The sequence below is a fragment of the Ailuropoda melanoleuca genome, chromosome 10, assembly GCF_002007445.2.
Source record: "Ailuropoda melanoleuca isolate Jingjing chromosome 10, ASM200744v2, whole genome shotgun sequence".
NCBI lineage: Eukaryota > Metazoa > Chordata > Mammalia > Carnivora > Ursidae > Ailuropoda > Ailuropoda melanoleuca.
The window spans coordinates 5,808,291-5,830,101 of record NC_048227.1 but is presented as its reverse complement, the minus strand read 5'-3'; the positions used below and the strand labels follow the sequence as shown (position 1 = coordinate 5,830,101).

The following is a 21,811-nucleotide window of genomic DNA, read 5'->3' as shown; positions in this document are numbered from 1 at the left end:
TGACCTGCCCAAACAATATTATTCAGGAATAAAAAGGAATGAAATACTTCCTGACACCTGCTCCAACACGGATGAAGCTTGAAAACATTCTGCTGAAAGAAGCCAGTCACAAAGACCCACGTAATGTATGAGTCCACTACACGGCATGTCCAGAACAGGCAAGTCCAAAGAACTTGTCGGCTGGATTAGTTGTTGCCTTCGGCTGGGAGTGGCAGTGGTGGGGAGAAATGGGGCATGACTACTAAGGGATATGGGGTTTTTCTTGGGGAGGGGCGATGAAATGTTCTAAAATTGTAGTGATGATTGCACAACTTAAAACCATTCAATTTTTCCCTTGCCGTGGGCAAACTGTATGTAAATTATATCTCAAATCTGTTGCAAACTCTCTCTCTCTCTCTCTCTCTCTCACACACACACACACACACACACCGCATAATGGCATAGCTAGATATTTAGGGTGGGGGTCAGGTTTAGCCTGATGGCTGCAGAGTCATGGGGCTTCTCTCCCCAGTGGCTCTCTACAGCCCTAGGAGTGATCGTGGGTGATGTTGTAAACTCAGGAAGTGCAGTGCGGGGAGATTTCAGGCAGGCAGTTTAGGCAGGCTGCCAGTGTGGACAGTTGCAAATGTGTTGGTCTTCTCAGAATCACAGCAAATCATATTTCTGTAAACCAAAACCTAGTGCTGAGTCCAAAAGTTTCTTAGAACCTCAAGCAGCAACAGAGGACACTGGATTAAAAAGAAATCTCCAAGTCCTTGGCAACCCCAACAAATCAATTCTTTTCCGTGGTGTGGTGGATGTTCTCTAAGGGTTCATGAATGTTAATAGTAACATAGCTGTGTGGCTTTGCAGGTTAACATGTGCTTTCATAGCTACCATCTCATTTAATTTTCCCCACACCCCGGAGCCAGGATGAGGAAGCTATCATCATTCACAATAGCACCTATCTCACACGGTTTTTTTTCCTAATTTTTTTATTGTGGGAAAATGCATGTTATATGAAATTTCCCATGTTAGCCATTTTTAGGTGCACAGTCAGTGGTATTAAATATCTAATGCTGTGCCACCCTTGCCACCATCCACCTCCAGAACTCGTTTCATCTTATAAAACTGAAATCATGTCCCCACTGAACTCCCTCATATCCTTCATTCCCCCAGCCCCTCGCAACTACTGTTCCACTTTCTGTTTCTATGACCATGACTACTCAAAACACTTCTGTAAGTGGAATCATACAGCATCTGTCTTTTTGTGACTGGCTTTTTTCACTTAATATGCCCTCAAGGTTCATCTATGTTATAGCGGGTGTCAGAATTTCCTTCCTTTATAAAGCTGAATAAAATTTCATTGTATGGGGGTACCTGGGCGGCTCCATCGGTTGGGCATCTGGCTCTTGATTTAGGCTCAGTTTGTGATCTCCGGGTCGTGAGATCGAGTGCTGCGTTGAGCCCTGCGTTGGGCTCCGCACTCATTGGGGAGTCTTGCTTCTCTCCCTCTCCTTCTGCTCCTCCCCTTGCTCGTGCGTGCCCATGTGTGTGCTCTCTCTCTCAAATAAATAAATCTTTAAAAAAATTCCGTTGTAGGTACAGACCACATTTTGTTTATCCATTCATTTGTCAATGGACATTTTGGGTTGCTTTCATGCTGTAGCCCTTCTGAATGAACACAGGTGTATAAATCTCTCTTCAAGACCTTGCTTTCAATTCTTTTGGGTGGATACCCAGAAGTAGAATTGCTGGATCATATGTCAATTCTATTTTAAATTTCTTGAGGAGCCTTTATACTGTTTTTCACAGCAGCTGTACCATTTTATATTCCCAGCAGGGCACAAGGGTTCCAGTTTCTCCATACCCTCACCTGTCATCTTCTGTGTTTTGTTTAGTAGCCATCCTAATGGGTATGAGGTGGTATCTCATTGTAGTTTTGATTTGCGTTTCCGTAATGATGAGTGATAGTGAGGATCTTTCCATGTGCTTATTGGCCATTTGTATATCTTTTTTGGAGGAATGTCTAGTCAAGTCCTTCGCCCATTTTTAAATTATTATTATGGGTTATTATCTCAGGGGGTTTTGTGATCACTAAAGTACTATATTTCAAAGTGTTCACCTAAATTGCCCAAGGTCACATGACTAGTGGGTGGCAGAGGCCCAGGTTTCTGGACTCTTCTTCATCATGCTACCTCAAGTCAGCCTCCCATCGCCTCATCCCTATACCTTGTAGCTTCAAATTCCTCTTCTTTCTCATGGATTCTCCGGTCGATGTCAGCTTTCACCTGAGCCAGTTCCAGCTGAATTCGAATCACCTTGCTCTCTTCAACCTGCCGGGAATATAAACATCAGTCTTTCTGGCCAAGTAGGTGCATGGTCCCTGACCAAGGGTCCAGCCTCCCAGGTGATGGCCATGTGTTTACCTCCAGGGAAGACTCGGCTTCCTCCAAGGCCACCTGGAGTTCTTCCTTCTCGATCTCCAATTTTTTCTTCAACTTCTGTAGCTCATGCACACTCCGTCCTCCCTCACCCAGTTGATCAATCAGTTCCTTTATCTCCTCTGAGGAAGGAGTATTCTCATTGGTAAGGCACATGAGGACCACCAGCTTCCCAGGGCCATAGCATGTGGCAGGGCAGAAGCAGGCAGTCCTAGCCTCACTGTATCTAAAGAGAAGCAATATACTCCAAGTCATAGACTCAGGGAGCATCGGGGCTTGGACACTGGAGAACAGTAGGTTCAAACTCCTCATTTTATAGATGAGAGGCTGAAACCCAGAGAGGACTGAGCAAGCACAGAGCAGCTTTGGGGCCAGTGCCCAGGACTCCCTGAGCCTGTGAGGCCTTCATTCAGGGCCTTCTTTTCTCAGAGAACCTCTTCTCCCCTCTGCCTCCCAGCCACCAGGTCTGAAAACCAACCTCACAAGAAAAGGTGGGAGAATGAGAGCCTTTCTGATCTCCTTCCTCATTTGGGAGACCTCTGTTGCCCACCCAGAGGAATTCCCAGGGACTTACAACACCTTGGAGCAATGATAAATCTCAGCCCACAACCAGAGGTGTCCAGGAAATGTAAGTGTCCTGATTACTCCCTGACCAAACTCCATTTCCACATCAAGCCTCCCTGAGTTCAGAGAAATCTCCTTTAATCCAGGGTCTCCCCCTACCTGGATTTCTAAGTTCCAGGTGGGGTTTGGAGAGCACTGGCAGCATCATCTAAGTCTCAGCTCTTGGTGTCCACCTGTGCTGGCATCATAGGCACATCTGTAACCCACATGGCTTCCCATCACCTGTCCCTGAACATAGTGGCTGTTTCCGGAACATTCCCCACTACACTGCTCTGTGACCACAAGGAACAGTGTGATGCTGCTTCACATCCTCTCAGCCCAGGCAGGCTACTTGGCCTCTCTCCTCCGTAGCTCCCACCAGGCTGGGGCTGCTTTACAAGTCTTTTTTCTCACCTGTGCTTCACCTGCCAGGTGAGGTGCATATTCCTCTGCTCTTAACCCCTATGTTAGCTGAGAGTTTTATCGTCTGTACCAGGAGCTGGTGGGAGGGTGTGGATGGGGAACGGAGGTGGGTAGGGGAGGAGGCAGAGCCCTGGGCCATTGGCCCTCCTATTTTCTGCCCTCTTCTAGTCCAGGCAACCTTGACCTGGGTGTTCTAGTTGTTCCTTCCTAATCTTAACTCATGTATTTATATTCAGGTCCTTTAGTACTTAGACTTTTGAGGTTACAAAAGCAGAGCCTTGATATCTCAAATCCTGGGCTCACACAATTCTCCCCTGTAAGCTGACATCTCCCCCAGGGAGAGACTCCTAGGATCTTGGGCAGATTTGGGGACAGTCAGGGACCATCTGCTTCTACCCTCCATCAGGCACCTAACCCAAATTTAGGGTATTGACTGAGATTTCGTTTGCTGCTCGGCAGAACAGGGATCCAAAAACAGTTCTTGAAAATAAAAATACTGGCTTCTCTTGCACAACTGATTTTGTGATTAGAAATTTGCACCTGCCATAAAAGCAAGTAATGCAGTCAGATCTCTGTATGGCAAAATGATCTTCAACAGATAGGCAGCATTCTTCAAATAGCATCCAACAGAATGAAATTCCAGCCCGAGGCCTCCTATTCATGAGAAATCTTACACGAATATGTATATTACAATACACAAAATCTACTGAGCCCTTATTTGTGCCAGCCACTCTACTGAGTGACATTTCACACATCTTGTTTCACTGTCACCACAACCTTACAAGGAAGGCATTATGGCCCCAACTTACAGGTGAGGAAACTGAGGCACAGAAAGTTTAAGTGACTCACCTGCTTGAAGTCCTGTTGCTGAGTGCCTGAGTGCTGCTACACAGTATTGGTGCCGACGATGTGCCAAGTGCTCAAACCCATGACGCACTCAAGAGGAAGGAGGCCCTGCCTGTGTCTTTGTCCCTTGCCCTCAGACTCACCCTGCAGAGTCTTGTTCTCTTTCTTCGCCGACTCCAGGTGCTCCAGGGACTCCTCGTAGGCGGTCTTGATCTTGAAGCTCTCTGTCATGTACATGCGGCACTCCTTCTGCGAGCTGTCCACCTCCACCTGCAGCTCTTCGCACTTCTGCTGCCACTCGGCCAGCATCTTGTCAAAGACCCGCTGCTTCTTGTCCAAGGCAGCGGCTGCAGCATTGGCCTAGGGAGAGGTGGGAATGGTCTCCAGGGGTCTGACTTTCCAGCCCCTTCCCCTCCTCTGCCCTCCTCCCTACCTTCCCCACGCCTGCCCAGTAACTGGTGACCTCAGACTTCTCGGGGACTGGGAGATAATTCCACATGTGTGGCACAAGCACGGGGCAGAGAGTCTGGAAAGAGCCGCGTCCCACTTCTTAAGCTTCTGCTACTAGATGTGCCACCTTGGGCAGTCCATCTTACCTTCCCGGGCTCGAATTTTTTAGGTGTAAAATGAGCGATCGGGCCACAGCAGCCTTCCCAGATTTAAAAACATTCACCCAACTCTCCATTACCTATTTCTCTGTAATTTACTAATATGTGTTATATGTCATTGTTCAACTCAGGGATGGCTTTGGTGTTATTTTTCTTGTGAATCAAAGCTAATTTTTCTCAGACCTTATTTTTCATAAACCTTTCACCTTTTTTGTAACTGTCGGGCAACTATGTTTTTGCTGTGGTGCAGTAGTGGATTTTGGAAATTTTTGCTTAATTTCTTAATTGTGGGGGCAGGGAGCAAAAGGTTTTCAGGTTTTGGGACTATTTTCCTGAAGCCTCTCACGTGGATATGACCCTCTGCCTTCGTAGCCGTCACTGCTGGCATGAAATGATTCCCTATCTAGGCCAAGACCAGGTTGCTGTGTGCCGGTGGAAATCTTATTTAATTCGGCCTGGAGACTTGCAGATCAGTCTGCACCGGGGATGCAAACAATATTTAGCCACACAAAGTGTGTGGGATGTGGTTTGCATGAGGAAAAGGGGAACAAAGACAGTAGTTGCATGACTTCCCGGGACTAAGTTTTGTCCTCATCACAGACCTATTTGAATAGTGGCCTGTTGAGTATTAAGATCAGGCAGGAGCCCATGTCCAGGAGGCCTGAATACAGACCCTGTGCTCCATCCTATTGGACCATCTGTTTCGTCTTGCTAAGCCCAGACATGTGATAGTTTCATCCAGCTCCCTGAGGTCTCTTGGACCCAGCGAGCATTTGACCCCCTGACCTTCTCCAAGTCGATGGTGAGGTCCTCGACTTCTGCCTGGAGGCGCTGTTTATTTTTCTCGAGGGAGGCAGCCCGGGCCTGGGCAGCTTCAGCTGTCTCTTCTGCTTCCTGGAGCCTGGCAGCCAGTTTCCTCCTGTGGGCGAGAGCAAGAGAGGCCGTCAGGGAAACAGAGGAGCCCATGGGCTGAGAGCTGGGTTTGTGATGCTGAGCTCCGGTGCCACGGTGGGGAAGATGCAGATGAAATGGAGAGTGTTTGAGGGAAGCAGTCACCGTCCGTCCAACAACTATTTATTGTTTCTCCTCTGTGTCAGGTATCGTTTTAGGCATTAGAGAAACAGACCAAGACCCCTGCCCTCATGAAACTTCTGCTCTAGATGGGGGGTAGACACAGAGACATAAGCACTGTGGAGAAAATAAGGCAGTGAAGGGGACACATGAGCAGAGGAAGAGGAAGGTGAGGACCCTGCAGGTGTCTGGGGAAGAAGGTCCAGGCAGAGAGAGGTGAGGGGTTGAGATTCAGCCTGAGATTTGGAGTGGGACCAGGCAGCTCAGGGACACTTTCAACAGAAAATAGAAAAGGGCTGGAGGACAGGACATGGGAGCTGCAGGACGCAGATTTAGGTTCATCGTATGAAGAGCTTTTGATAAGAGATTTATGTCAGCTGGAGGCCGCTGTGCTTATTGCTTTCTTGTTGCCACAAACCCCAATGGGCAGGAGGCACCAGCAAGGAGGCCAGGGTCCCCTCGCTGCCTGCTGCAGGAAGGCTCACATGCAGGGCTTCCCATGGCTAACCAAGCCAGCCTCTTCCTATACGAGAAGGCAGCTCAGAGCCACATTCATGTGTCCACTCTTATTTCCTCAGGCCCGTCAAGCAGAGTATCCACTTCTCTAGTTTACAAATGAGGAAGAAAGCTCACGAGATTTGAAGGCATTTAGCACAGAGCAGGACTGGCAGAGTGAGGGCCCTTGATGCTGAGTGTGGTCCGCATCCTCCCAGCATCATCCAGAGGCCGTGCCCCAGACCCACCAGACATGTGGAAGCTTCCCAAGTACTTTAGGGGCAGAAAAGCCCTGCCTGGAGGTGGAGACCCTGCTCCTGACCTCCCTGCAGGGAGCTGAGCACTTTTTTTAAAAATTATTATATTATGTTAATCACCATACAGTACATCCCCAGATTCCGATGTAAAGTTTGATGCTTCATTAGTTGCGTATAACACCCAGTGCACCATGCAATACGTGCCCTCCTTACTACCCATCACCAGTCTATCCCATTCCCCCACCCCCTCCCCTCTGAAGTCTTCAGTTTGTTTCTCATAGTCCATAGTCTCTCATGTTTCATTCCCCCTTCTGATTACCCCCCTTTTCTTTATCCCTTTCTTCCCCTACCGATCATCCTAGTTCTTATGTTCCATAGATGAGAGAAATCATATGATAATTGTCTTTCTCTGCTTGACTTATTTCACTTAGCATTATCTCCTCCAGTGCCGTCCATGTTGCAGCAAATGTTGAGAATTCGTTCTTTCTGATAGCTGAGTAATATTCCATTGTATATATGGACCACAGCTTCTTAATCCAGTCATCTGTTGAAGGGCATCTCGGGGAGCTGAGCACTTTAAGGCAGAGGACATAGAGAGCCTTGAAGAGGGAACCCGAAGGCTGGGTATTCTGCCGAGGGCACAAAGTGGGCTTCGCTGTCCAGACACGCATCCCCCCCGCCCCTTAAGAGGAGCCTGTGAACTGCCTTCTTCTGGCTATGGCCCTGGCCTCCGCGGTGGCTGACGTGGTCATCCCCCCTCCCCGTGCCACCCCCACCCCAGCCCTCCTGCTGTCCAGTGCAGGGTGACACTCACTTGGTCTCCTCCAGCTCCTCAGTCCTCTGGATGGCATCGGTCTCATACTTGGTCCTCCAGGTGGTCACCTCAGTGTTGAGCTTGGACACGAGGCGCTGCAGCTCCGACTTGCCTCCCTGCTCCTCCTCCAGCTGCTCCTTCACCAGGTCTAGGTCATGCTTGGTGTTGGCAAGACTCACCATGGCCGCACTGCGAGACTGCGGAGACCAGCTGAGCCCGTCAGAGGCCTTACTGGTCCCTGTGGCCCCCAGGGCCATGGCTTAGATATACACAACGTTGGATCAACACTGCAGCAAGTAAAGGGGGAAAAGGACACCTGCTTCTACAACCCAAACCATTAGGGTTTATTTTCCTTGTTTCGTTCCCATTACTGGCCACGAGGATATGGAATTTTGTCAGTTTCATTTAATCGTCCACATGGTGTACCATAGTTTTATAGTTAACTTTTTAACTTGCTATTGAATCATATTTTTCATGTTCCTTCTACATCTTTATAACCTGTAACTTTCTTCAGAAAGACAGCTTCGTCACCCCCGACCCCATCCCCACACAAACCTTGGATTCTTCATCCAGCTGCCTCTTGTAATCATCCACCTGTGATGTCAGTGATGTCTTTATCCGCAGGATTTGGTTGAGCCGGCTCTGGGATTCTTCATATTCCCGGCTCAGCTCCCCATTTTCAGCTGGGTGAGAAGGGAATGGGAGAAACATTGGATGGAAAACTGGCTCCCCAGCCAGATCCTAAGCTCCGCCAGTGCAGTGTTCCCAAAGTACCCAATAAATATGGTGACTTGGCCAACTGAGCTGGCAAGGGGAGCATGGTGAATCCTTACAAGCTGCCTAAATTAAATGAGCCCAGGAGAGGAGCAGTTGTCCAAGCATTGCCAACATCCAGGCATCTTGCATGGGGGGCAGGGCTTCCGATCATGAAGTCCCAGCCCCTGGCATAAGATACAGCAAACAAGCTTGAAGGAAACGTGGGGCAGAGTGTTTACTTTGAAAAATTAATTGTCACGGTCCCTGAATCTATACCCTTGTCGTCTGTGAACTGACTGTTGGGGCCAGAGGCCACGAAGACGTGCACGAGCCAGAGAGGACGAGCAGGGATTTCCAGTTCTGCTCTGGAAGTCGTTAGTTTTGTGGCAAGTTACCTCGTCTCACTGAGCTTCCCTTTTCTTATCTATCAAATGGGGATATTGATTTTCAAAAGTACTCAGGATGTGGAAAATAAGGCCAAAAGCTGCCAGCAGGGTCTCTGGTTTCACACTGGAACATTGTCTAACTGGCCTAAGGAGTGTTTACTCCTCTCAGGGAGTAGTGTGGTTGTTTGGCTTGCTGTTTACTGCAGATTAGAGCCCAGCCTCAGCAAAGTTAGGTGTTAAGTGAATAGTGGTAAGTTGCAAATTATTTTTGCCCTAGAGATGCAAAGGATTGCTTCTGGTAAAAAACAAAACCAAACCAAACCCAGAGGTTGCAGTATTATTGTGTTGTGAGACATTAACTGGTTTTGCATCTGTTAGCAAAGTTATATGCAAGCATCCCTTCCCCAACCGACTGTGTTAATCTCTGGCCCTCAAATGCTCTTTGAAGGCAGGTGTGCCGTTTTCTGGCTCCTTCATTAGTGACACATGTTCACTGTCTGTTAGTATGCGGGTCATGTTTTAAATGTTTAAAAATTGTGTTTGCCCTCCCACTGATGTCACAGGGTGGTTGACAGAACTGGGAGGGAAATGCTTTGAATAGTGTTTCCTGTTACATATGCCGTAAAGATGATACTTGGAGCACTTGGTAGGTGAATCAAATCTCCTGTCTCATCACAGGGGATGTGAATTTTCCAAGGCCAAGAAAGCTCTGGGAAGAGGACCCAGCTACTCCTTCAGTTCCCTTGAGGATCCCTGCTCTGTTCCACACACGTTTCCTCCGGAAGCTGCAGGGAGGGACCAGCTCACCTTGCAGGCGGGTCCTGATGGCGTTGATTTCTGCCTGGTTTCGCTCCAGCTCAGCCACCTTGGCGTTGGCTTCTGATAAGCTGTCTTCCAGCTTTCGGATGTGGGCCTCAGCATTCATCTGCTCAGGCGGAATGAACCCGGTGGGGAAATGGGGAGCAGGCCCTCCCTGCTTCCCACCGGGTTCCCCTAGTGCAGACTGCCTGCCTAGTCCTTCGAGAACGTCCCTGTCTCAGAACCATCTTCCTGCCACCCTAGCTCACCGTGTCTACCAACATAAACGTAGAGCCTTTGGGTTGGCACACAAACCCTCACTCTCTGGCTCATCTCCCTTTTATGGCCACTCCGGACCCCTGCAGACCTCACCCAGTAAGAAAATGCAACTGGTCAGTTTAAGAAAAAGTACTAGCATAAGTGCAGGAGTCTGCAGATAAACTAGGGTCTGTGAAGATGCCTCGTGAGTGTCTGAAGTGTGGAATACTAGTTAGCTGCAACAGGGACCCCAAAGCATCCTCCCTGCTCACCTTTGGACCCCCCCTTGCCCTCATGTCACAAGAAGGCTCTTCACATGCCAGATGCTTGGTAAATGCATGTTGAATGGCTTTTTCGCTTTTCCCTCTTGCCATATACCCCTTTTTCATTGTGGTGATGTATGCATTTATCCTACTAGTCTCCCAGCTCCTTGAGGATGTAGTTGTCCTGATGTAATGGTCATCTTAATAGCTCACATTTATCAAGCTTTTCTTATATGCCAGGGACGGTTGTAGCCCTCACAACAGAGCTATGGAGTAGGAATTATTAACGTGTCCATTTTACAGATGAGGAAACTGAGGCACAGTTAGATTATGAACTTGGCCAAGGTCATATACCATCCATTAGGGTCTGGGATGGGCTCATCTCGGTTCCCTTTACAACATCCAGAACATGCCTCGGGCTTGCCAGGGGGCTCAGGAAATATTTGCGAAGCGGCTGGATGCTGGGTCACCCCCCTGTGGTTCTGCGGGGTTCCTCCCTCACCTTGGACTTCTGCGCGGTCTCCATGCTGGCATTGAGGTCGTCGATCTCAGCCTTCATGACCTGCTTGTCCTTCTCCAGCTTGGACTTGACCCTCTGCAGGTTCTCCACGTGCTCTGTCAGCTCGGCCATGGAGTCCGTGTGCTTCTTGCGCAGCGTGGAGGCCGCTGCCTCGCTCTGCAGGGCTGCCTCCTCCAGCTCCCGCCTCAGCTTTAGCAGCTCCGCCTCCCGCTTGCGGTTCTGCTCAATCTGGGAGAGAGGAGAAGCGGAGTTTAGCAGAACTGACCGGCACTGGCGGCCTGAGGGCGGACACTGCCCACGTGCTCAGCGGTCCCCTGCTATTTCTGCACCCCACTGATAGGATGTCTGGATGGAAATATCCATCCTGAGCCTCTGGGAGGATTGCCCACCAGATTCGTTTAGATAGCCTTGTGCCTTGAATTGTGCCTCCTAAAAAGATAAGCTCAACCAATTCTTAACCCCAGATACCTGTGAATGTGACCTTATTTGGAAATAGGGTCTTCGCAGATATAAACAAGTTAAAATGTCGTAACTGGATTAGGGAGGGCCCTAACCCAATGGCTGGTTGTCCTTTTAAGAGGAGAGATATTTGGATCCAGGGAGACATAGAAGAAGAAGGCCACATGACCACGGAGGCAGGGATTGGAGTGATGCAGCTATAAGCAGGGAACACCAGAGATTGCCGGCAACCCACCAGCAGATAGGAGAGAGGCCTGGGACACACTCTGCTTGAGCCTCCAGAAGGAGCCCCACAGGCAGCCCCTGCTCTGTGGCTCCCCATGTCACATAGCCCCATGACCCCACCTCCTCCCATCCCCCTGGTGCCCCAAATCCTGTTGTTCCCTTAACTTGCCCTGCATCACTAGATGTCATCCCTTCTTACTGCCTGTCCTCCTGGGACCCTGACCACAGCTGGGCACCAGCTCAGCAGGCCCCTCCACAGCGAGCAGACTGTGGCCAAAATGGTGAGGGGGTGGGACGTGGAGTCTAGGGAGCCTTCCAGTGCTAAGGGATGCTTTCCACATTCCTGCTCTCAGCTCTGACCCAGGGTCCGAAGTTGTAAGACACCTGACTACACAGAATTAGAAGGAGAGCTTCAAGTGGCTTCTGCCAGTCTCCATGATCCCTTTATGTGAATTAGAGGAAGATGCATTCCACACCAGAGGCTCGGCTTGGATTCCAGCCCTGGGAGTGTGGGGTCGCCCCACTGTATAACCATGTCTTTATTTTCTGTATTCTGATGCTTTGACATCTGGGGCTTTGCTGACCCTGGAAGGACAGCCCCTCCCCAGGGTTAGCTAACTCCTGGAGATAGCAAAAAACTGGATTTCCAATGGAAAGCAACCACTCTAGAGCCCATACCTCCAGCCCCTCCTCTATGGGGTTCTCACACTCTCAGCCAGTCTAACCTGCCCTCCGTACCCCCATGGCCAGGTACCAGACAACTAGGGACAGCCTTTGTGCCCTAGAGCCTGCTGAAATGATCCAAACTAGCCCATCCTAAGCCTGCTTACTCTGCCTCCCCCATTCCTTCCTCAGAAACCACAGTAAAGGCTCTCGCCTACAATTTCCCCTTGGTCTTGCCTCCCGCTGACCTTGGTGCCTCCCCGTGTGGCCCTGCACGGCATGCCCCTCTTCTTGGGAGCTGTCACAGACTGTCTCTTTAGTGGCAATCCTTTCCTGATCTGCTGGCCTTACTGCAGCTTACATTTTCTATAAACACGAATCTTACAGCCCCTGCCCTATGCCTTCAGTCCAGTGCTGCTTCTGTCAACACCACTGAGCTAAGGAGCCCCAGCAGAAAGGGGACCAAACCAGCCCCTCTCTTGCCTCTTCTTTATTATTGTTTTCTCCTCATGTTAGTCCCAGAAATTCAGCAAGAACTAACTGGGCTTTTCCCCATTGCTCATCATCCAGCGATTTTTTTTCTCCCTGCAGGCTGGCCGGAATTGGGGTTCCTGGTCCCCTGAGGATGATACCTGAGCAGATGTGGCTCCCCCAGCTTCTTCCAGCCTGTCACTAAGGTCTTCAAGGTCCCGGGACAGGTCACTGCGTTGTTTCTCCACCTGGGGAAGATCAAATGACCATGACGGGAGACGTGCAGGAGCCCCCTCTTCCCTGGTAAAGACTACAGTGATTGCATGGTGTCTGTGAGGCTGGGGGCCTGCACTTGGGGAGTTCTGCCCTCTGCCTGCCACCCCACATGCTCAGTGAAGGATGCCTGTGTCCTTCCGCACTGGGTGGGTCTACCCGCCTTTCCTACCCCCGGCTGGGTTTGGCTGAATCTGGAGTTTAGGTGTGTGAGGATTCATCTCCCACCAGCTTTCTGGCTTCAGCCTCCGCAGGACCCCACCGTAAAGACTCCTTCCATTCTTTGTAACTGGGCAGAGAGGTGCTATTTCTTCCCTTTGCCTAGAAGTTCTTGCCGGTGTCAGTCTGTTGCATTCAGTCTCCGCGTCCCCGGGCTAATTTTGCCTCCTCTACCTGCCCCGGGCAGAACTAGCCTCCTCTCCTTGGACTCACACCAGAAATAGTATCTTAGCATCTTACATCATAATTAATATTGCTCATGTAGCACCGTGCCTGGTGCACAGCTCGAGAATCAACGAGGCCTTTTCAACTGGAAACCTGTCCTCTTGCTTTCCTGAGTGGAGTGTCCGTTTACGGTTGGATTGTGGCTGGCACTGGGTCCTCAGACTCCGGAAGTGCGGAAGTATTTCATTTACCTTGGCTCTCATTGCCCGCTCAGCTTCCAGTTCTTCCTCCAGCTCCTCAATTCGGGCCTAGCAGACAAATAAGCAAAGAGGGGTTATCTCTCCCGGGTGAAGTTACAAACTTACCCACTTGGTCTTTTAGTATGGAAATGATGGCAAGTTGCCGAGTGTATGATGGACACCATCAAAAGCAGAGGGAAACGGCACAGAGAGTGTGTGCAATGGCCCTGAGGCAGGAGGGAGGCTGGGGTATGTGGTGGGGGCAGGCTGGGTGACAAGGTCAGGGAGGGAACAGGGGCAGACTGTGGAGGGCCTTGTAATCATTGTAGGGGCTTTGACTCAAAGCTGGTGTGAGGTGAACATGGATCAGTCTCAAGGACTCTGGGGCAGTCTTGCTCCTCGGGAAACCCAGGTGGCCAAGCAGCTGATGGGAGCAAAGGTGCCTGGAAGTGCATTTCAGGAGAGCTCTGTCCTCTCAGTCCTGGACGCACCTGGTGTTCCTTTAGTTTCCGCTGGAGTGTGGAATTCAGAGACTGCTCATCCTCATATTTAGAGTTGACAGAATTGATTTCCATATCCCTCCTGCAAGAGAAGGTTTGCTCTCCTGAGAGAAAAGCTCTGAGGGGAGATCAGCCACTGGCGAGGAAACAGAACCTGGGCTGCTGGAGGAGGCGTGGAACTTACTGAAACCCACTCATCCCCCAGCGCCTGGCAGTCTGGGGTGACGCCCAGAAGGTCTCACCCTGCAGAGCCCAGAATTTTCTGCACACGCTTTCCAGCTGCTTATTCATTCGCTCATGCACTTCCTAATTTGGTAGAAGTTTATTGGGTATCTACTATGTGCCAGATGTTATTTGGGGTTCTGGGGACACATCAGTGAATGAACCAGACAGACATGACTGCTCTGGCACAGCTCACATTCTAGGGGCTCCAGAATCACCTGGATGCTTTGCCTTTTTAGGGAAAATTTTCCTCTAAAAACTTTCCATGAAAGGGTGTCTCCTTCTGACATGTGGGTTCCATACACCAAGCAGCCCACATGTGAGAACTAAGACGCCAGAGGCCAAGTGGATGGGCAGGATGGTCAAGGTCCTGTGCACCCCCTGGCTGGCCATGCCACAGACGAAACGTGCCGAGATGCAGAGCGAGCTGCCCACCCTTCTAGCAGTCCGTGGTGCTGTGAAACTGCCTTAGCAAAATGCTCCTCAAAGATGCATTGTCCAAATTCCACTCCCCGGGAGCTTTCCTTGTCTGACTCCTTACCTCCATCCCCTCAGCCTCTTACTTAGTTCAGGTTTACACCCGGACTGTTGCAGTAGCCTTCCCATTGCTTTCCTGCTTCCAGTGTTTCTCTGCTCCACCTGTCTCCCCTGTTATTGCCAGAGCAATACTGAGAAAATACCCCCTCAACTCCTTGTGATCTTTGAAAGTCCAGCTTATGGGTTTCTATGAAGACTCCCTGCCTTTTGGGGCAGGTGCCTTGCTTAGTACCAGTCTCCTTTCCAGTGCCCAACAGGCCCTGTTGAGCCTGGGAGCTCCCTGTGCACGGGCAGCGCCTACTCCCCCCTCTATACATCCTCTGTGGTGGGTACAGAGCCTGGCACATAGCAGGTGCTGGGGACATGCAGTAATGCACATGGAGCCCACAGCACAGTGCCCGGCACCTGGCACCATCCAGGAAGTGCTAGATACTGCTAATGTTGTTATGGACAGAAGGAATGCTTGCAAGGGCATACTTTTTCACCACCTCCTCGAGGTCTATCTTGGACCTTTCCATCTCATTGAGATTGTCAATGGTCATCTTCAGGTCACTCTCAGCTTTGCGACGAGCCTTTTCCACCTCTGCCCGGATTTTCTTTTCTTGCTCCCAGTTATCCTCCAGCTGCAGAAACAAGAAAAACGAGAGGAAGTAGGGGTGGAGGGTGAGTCTGAGGCCAGAATGTGATGAGGAACCAGATTGGGCCTGGTTGCTTTGCTGTAGCCTCAGAGAGACCCTCACTTCCCCAGGGCGTGGGTCAGCCCAGTACCCCAAATGCATCTGCGGATGCTGTGCCCCAGCTGGACCCGGCTCTTGAGCTACAGCATTGGCCCCAGCAGCAGGGCATTACCTCATGGATCTGGGTGCTGAGCTTGCTGTTGGTCTTGGTCAGGTGGTTCACCTTGTCCTCCTCAGCTTGCAGGTCGTCGAGGGTTTTCTGGAGGGAAAGATATACACGTGTGTCCCACGAGCCATGTGGGAGCAGCTGAACAGACCTGGTTCTCTGCCATCACTTCTGAGCTCAGTGGGCAGTTACTGAGACCCCGCCCCTGGTGCCAGGTGAGGTGGGGAGCAGCCCCGAGCACCTGTTAGCTGCACGTGGGCCCTCACCCGTCAGTGGGGCTCTGATTCTCCTTGGGGCGTGTCAGAGATCTGTGGGGGGCTTTTGGTTGTCACCATGATGGGGGCCCCACCACCACTTAGCGGGTGGCTCCAGGGATGCTGGGCACCTTGCCTTGCTCTGGGCAGTCCAACACCATGAAGAATCCTGCAGTCCATACACTTGATGCCCCACCCAGGCAGTCACATAAGCCAGACAATTAGACTCTTCTGAACTGAGCACCCAGCACCACTTTCCATATAACTCAGCCATTTTCTTTTCATTTAGTGTAGACTACATTTTTTAAAGAATGATCTACCATGAAAACTGAGAGAAGGTTCGTTATTGTCAAAATTTCCCTGAGAGTTCATCACCATTTTGGAAACTCGCGTCACGGACAGCGGCCACGCTTCACTATGTGCGTCCCCAGCACACCTTCCGTGCCCATCTGCAGCCACCTAGGCAGGCTCGGGTGGGCGGCCTACTGCTCACGACCTCTTCTAGTGGATCTGTGTGAGCTTTGACACACGGACGCCCCGTTATTTATTACAAATTACATTCCATTCATTTCCCCCTGAAGAAAGAAGGAAACGTTACTGATTTTTTTCGAAGTTACATGTTAGTTTAATAATTTTCATTTTAGGATAGTAAGAGAGGCTTCCAAAATACAGTCTATGCTCATTATTTGCGGGTTATCTATTTGCCAGTTTACCTACTAGCTAAAATTTATTTGTAATCCCAAATCAATACTTGTGGTTCTTTCACGGTCGTTCGCAGACATACGCAGAGCAGGGAAACATTGGAGTCCCGGGTGCACATTCCCAGCTGCGGTCAGATGAGATGGAGCCCTGCCCTCTCGTTTCCGTTTATACTGCAAACAAGTGTCCTTTTCTAGAGTCTATGCAGTGCCATGGCTTTTACATTTTTGGTGCTTTTGTTTTGGTGATTTTGCTGTATGAAGTGGCCCCACGCACGGTCTGCCATGCTGTCTATTGTTGCGAAGCACAAGAAGGCTGTGATGTGCCTCACAGAGGAAATGTGTGTGTCAGATAAGTTTTGTTCAGGCATGAGATACAGGGCTGTTGACTGTGAGCTCGATGTTCAGGAATCCACAGTATGGACTAAATAGCGTCTTTCAACAGAGACATATGTAAAACAAGGCAACGTGTTGATTGTCGTCAATATGTATTATGTATTGATTGGTTCAGGAAAATGTGACCAGAGGCTTGGTGGAACGTAACCCTCTATTTCCCCTTAAAGCTGACATTCAGTGTTTGCTAATTCAGTGTTCATGGTGACTTTATAGAACATGATTGCCTCGAATAATGAGACTCGACCGTATTTGCTATAAAAGTGGGCTCTGAGTTTGAAATGGTTGACAGTCACAGTCTAAGGGGAAGTATTTCCAGAAGCAGCAGAGAGAGGTCCTCGGGGGATGTGTTGTGCATTCGTGGTATCAGCAAACATGGCAATGGGGGTCCACCGCCCGGCTCTGGGCCTCAACTTGCTCGTTGTACCTGTGTCTTCAGAGCTATGAAGTGGTCTGTGCCACTGTCAGCCCTGGTGGCTGGTCAGAGCTGGCTCTGCGTTTAGGACCTGAGCCCATAACACTTGAGTGGGTCTTCCCATGACAAGAGCTCATGCCCTTTGTTGCCGAGATGTATCAGGGTTCCCTGGTGCGTCACTCACAGTGCACTTCTATGCACCCCACTTCATCCTGATGACTCTGGGGACCATACCTTCCAGCACACCAGGGACTCTCAGACTGGCCTACTTCGGGTGATAAATTACAGGGTCACCCCACTTACAACAGACCTGGGAGGACAGCAATAAGACATAACAACGCCCACTTCACTGATGAGGAAACTGAAATTTTGGGAGACTCTGTGCCCCCAGCTGAGGGGCAGCAAAGCCGAGATTTGAACCCAGGTCTCCAGTCTCCAAGCTCCACCTGCTCTGCCCAGCGCAAGCCGGTGGTACCTACCTGGTGCAGCTCCTCCAGGGCCCTCTTCTCCTTCTGGAGCTTGGCGATGGAGTCTTCCCGGAGCGAGAGGTCCCCAGTCAGGGTGCGGACCTTGTGATCCAGGGCCTGGAAATGGGGGCAGGAGAGAGAGAGACAGGCCCTTAAGGCTGGGAACATCCTTAGGGGAGGCACTTGTTCCAAGAGAGGGGCTCTGCAGCTTGGCCGCTGTCCAGAGTCACTTGGAAGCCTGAGAAATGGAACACCCTGGGCACACTCCAGCCAACCGAATCAGAATCTTAGGGTGAGGGGGGCAGCGAGAGCCACCAGTTCAGGCCTTTGCTATTCAAAGCCCAGTCCTCAGGTGTCAGCAGTATCTTACAGAGTAGACCTCAGGCCCCACCAGACATGCGGATCCAACTGGTAGCACTGGCCACGTGTGGCTACTGAGCACTCAGAACGCAGCTAGCTCAACAGAGGAACCACATTTTAAATCGCATCAAGTTGCGTTACTAGCCCCATGTGGCTGGTGGCGAGGGTCCTGCGCAGTGCTACAGTGGGGACTCCAGGTGTGAGCCCCACGGGCTTCCCTGTTCTGGCGAGGAGAGCGGTCAGGCTCCAGGGTCTCCCCACCTGCTTCTCCTTCTCCGTCTTGGCCAGTGTGGTCTCAAGGCCCTCCAGGTCCCGCTTGAGGTCGCTCATCTCCCCCTCCAGCTTGCGCTTGGTGGCGCTCAGGGAGGCTGCTGTGCCCTCCTCTTCCTCCAGCCGCTCCCGCATGTCCGAGATCTGGCTCTCCAGCTCCATTTTGGTCTTCATCATCTGGGTCAGACGCTCCTCGGCATCTATCAGGTTCTCTTGCTCCTGGTGGAAGAAAGAGCACCAGTCAAAGGGATCCCAGAAGGGTCCAGGCACGAGCTCTGAGCCCCGTGCGATGTGTGCGACAAAACATTGTCCAGCTGTGCTGTCCCCAGACCACCAGCCGCGTCACCTGAGAGCTGGGTCGGATGCCGAGTCTCAGGCCTCACACCTGCTACATTTAAACCTGCATTTTCACGAGATCCCAGTTCAGGTTTTAGCAGAGGTGGTCCAGGAGAATGGAGGACAGCCCGGCTGCACAGCACTGGGTACCGCAGGCTCTGCCCTCGCATCTGCTGAGCCTGGCCATGCCTATTCCTCCATCTGTAAGTGGGGCCTGGGCTGCCCACCCAGAGAGCTCCCAGCGCTGATTCAGCACTTTTGTATTAACAAGCCATTTCCTGCCCACGGTTCCTCCTTATAACAACCCTGAGGGGCAAGCCAAGCAGATGTTACCACAAGCTACAGTTAGGGATGAGGGCACCGATATTCAGAGGAGGGTGGGGTTGTCAAAGGTCAAGCAGACAGGAAGGAAGAGAAGAGGGACAACCTGGGTGTCCACTGGGGTCTCCCTGGGGGGGGTCAGTGCTGTAGGATGACAACTGGCCACATAGTCGAGCCAGACCACCTGTGTGACTTATGGTTCATGGCATAACATTACTGAAATTCAGTTTTTTGTCTGCACAATAAGGGAAATCGTGGCTGTGAGGCATAAGGGGGTAGAGCCCATGAAGGTGCTTCTATCAATGGGTGGTTCTTTTATCGCTGTGATCTCACTCGCACACGGCTTCTCAGAAGGCTCTCCCTCTCTCCCTGGGTCTGACTCTCAGTGACCCTGGGGATCCTGATAGTTGCCAGGGCCCCCAGCTCCCATCCCCTCCTCCGCTCCCCTCCAGGGGCCCACATACGGCCTGTAGCTGGATGGTGAGGTCATTCTTCTCCTGGCTGAGCGTGGCCATCTTCTCCTCCAGCTCCTTTACCCTGCTCATCAGCTCCTGGGTCTTGGACATGGCGTTCCTCAGCTCCTCCTCCTTGGCCTTCATCTCCTCCTCTTGCCGGGCCACATTCAGGAGCGGCTTGACCTGAGTGGAGAGCAACACCATACTGTGTTGGGGGATGGGCTGTGGGGGCTCTGCCTCAGACGGGACCACACCCATATTGGGGTGGAAAGCAGCTCTTGCTGCAGCTGTGAAGAGATGCCCTAAAGCGTCCCTAACCTCCACAGAGAAGGCCCGTCCTTGCTCAGGACCAATCCTTAGGGGCTCTTTGATCCTATGACGCACCAAGTTCGTTGTTCCCTGGCATCTAGCCTCGCCCAGCGCTTACATCATTCTACAAATTGTGTGTGCTCGGGAGCCCTGGCTGAATTCGAGCTCTGGTTGCCCTTGCCTTTCTCCCTTACTGATTCCTCCCTCTCTCTGTCTCTTTCTGTCTATCTCTGTGTCTTGCGTATATTCTCCATGTCTCTGTCTCTGTCTCTCTCACTTACTTCTTTCATCTGCTCCCCTACGTGGTCTTCCAGGCCTCCCACGACACAGCCTCGCTCACCCCACTCCAGCTCAGCTGGTACGTCCTGCCTCATGGCCTCTGCCCCTCTTGCTCTGGGCTCTGTAGGGCTGGGCCTGCTTTGTCCCTCGGCCGGGAGCACCTGCTCTTCTGCACCCACTGTGCCCATCCGGACATCTCCATGCGTTTGGTCCTTCTTACCCTTCAAGAGTGCCTGGGTCCATCAACTCCCTCCACCTGTCCTCTGCCCTGCTAGATCTCGAGCCCCTTGAAAATCTCCCTCCTGCCTTCCCTGTTCCTAGAGCTCTGAGGAGAGCTTGGCGGGACAGGCCCTTGGGGTTTTTCCTGGTCAATGGATTCATTTATCTGGAGGGAAAAGCCCATCCTGTGGAGATGGGTTTGAGAGAAGGCATCACTTCTCTTGGAAGATGACAGGGAAGCCTCATTGCCAGCCTGGGCTGTGGGGACCTGGGATGCCACGGTGGCAGGTCCACGTAACACACAACTACGAGTGAGAGCCTCCCACAACGTGTTGTTTTGTTTTGTTTTTTTCCCATTGACTCATCCTATCTGGCTTAAATAAGATTAGAGCTTAATTAAAAAGTAAAAGTAAAGGATTTTTATTTTATTTTACTTTTTTACTCATTGGAACAGGGCCTTGCCCGCTGTGTTTAGTTAGTGGTTTTACTTTCTAGTAAAGAACTGGGAGGTTTCCAGGCTTTGTCTCCTCATCTGTGACCACTGGTGTCCTGCCTGAAAGTTTTTTTTTTTTTAAAGATTTTATTTATTTATTCGACAGCGATAGAGACAGCCAGCGAGAGAGGGAACACAAGCAGGGGGAATGGGAGAGGAAGAAGCAGGCTCATAGCAGAGGAGCCTAATGTGGGGCTCGATCCCATAATGCCGGGATCACGCCCTGAGCTGAAGGCAGACGCTTAACCAAGCTGTGCCACCCAGGCACCCCTCTGCCTGAAAGAATCTTAAAGGCTGTTGGTCTGCAACTTCCCAGAGGGCAATACAAATACCAAGGGGACAGATGAGATAGATTTAGCATCGCATAGAAACCCTCTGATATTCATTGTTACATATTTACTTTAAAAGTAACTTTAAGAATAAGAAATTGAATAAATAATTTTTAAAAATAATTTTTAAGAACGGAAAAGAACTTGTCAAATCCATTTTGTGATCCACCATTTTGTGGATAAGGCTTGCTTAGGATGAAATTAAAGCAGATAAGGATAAAAAATTTCCTTTTAAAATAAAAAGTTCAAAATAAAAATGTGAGTTGACGTAAGGAAAGAGGGTCTGTCACAGAACAGGTGGGGAAGTTAGCAGCGATGACTGAACTCTGAGAAATGCTCATCTGGACTCCTCTGCGATCTCAGGCCCTCGAGGGGGGCTGGCCCGTGTGCGGGTGCCTTTGGGGATGAAGAACTTACTATCCGTCCTCCGAACCTGTGGCCAGCACTGTGTTAGAAATAGCTTTCCCACGGGGAAGGGATAGAAGCTTCTGCATGAGCCATGGGGGCTGCAGGGACAGGAAGAGGACCCGCCCCTCCACCTGGCTGCCCCTTGAGACAACACCATCCTCCCAGCTCCTGAATGTGGCAGCCCTGTGTCCAGCCTCCTCTGGTGCCCAGCACTGTGTTCCCCCTGAACGGGGGCCAGAGGCAGGGACACCGTCACCCACTATGATTCCACCTGCATCAGGAGGATGGCTCACGGCCTCCTGCATTGGTTAAGGGCAGGCTGGCCGCTTGGGGTCCCGCAGCCCCACCACCTGGCTGACTCACTGCCCTCTCTGCTGTCTCAGAAGAACCTGAGAACTGGGAGGTCAGACCCCATGATTTCCTGAGGTCACTCCAAGCTCCAAAGATGAGGACTTCACTAAAGGAGTT

At 50.9% G+C, this 21,811-nt stretch overlaps 1 protein-coding gene across 1 annotated transcript in view; it reads right to left on the bottom strand.

The window, feature by feature from the left end:
* The window catches only part of LOC100483776 (myosin-16), a 61,692-nt gene that overhangs the window by 12,848 nt on the left and 27,033 nt on the right, over positions 1-21,811 (bottom strand). The window contains exons 22-37 of the mRNA XM_011231026.3: positions 19,316-19,489; positions 18,186-18,413; positions 17,577-17,681; positions 15,344-15,430; positions 14,972-15,117; positions 13,727-13,817; positions 13,248-13,304; positions 12,501-12,587; positions 10,504-10,749; positions 9,490-9,607; positions 8,096-8,223; positions 7,541-7,737; positions 5,690-5,822; positions 4,439-4,655; positions 2,409-2,545; positions 2,212-2,315 (exon numbers count right to left, since the gene is read on the bottom strand). Of these exons, the coding sequence (XP_011229328.2) occupies positions 2,212-2,315; positions 2,409-2,545; positions 4,439-4,655; positions 5,690-5,822; positions 7,541-7,737; positions 8,096-8,223; positions 9,490-9,607; positions 10,504-10,749; positions 12,501-12,587; positions 13,248-13,304; positions 13,727-13,817; positions 14,972-15,117; positions 15,344-15,430; positions 17,577-17,681; positions 18,186-18,413; positions 19,316-19,489 (2,255 nt within the window). The remainder of the gene's footprint in view (positions 1-2,211; positions 2,316-2,408; positions 2,546-4,438; positions 4,656-5,689; positions 5,823-7,540; positions 7,738-8,095; positions 8,224-9,489; positions 9,608-10,503; positions 10,750-12,500; positions 12,588-13,247; positions 13,305-13,726; positions 13,818-14,971; positions 15,118-15,343; positions 15,431-17,576; positions 17,682-18,185; positions 18,414-19,315; positions 19,490-21,811) is intronic.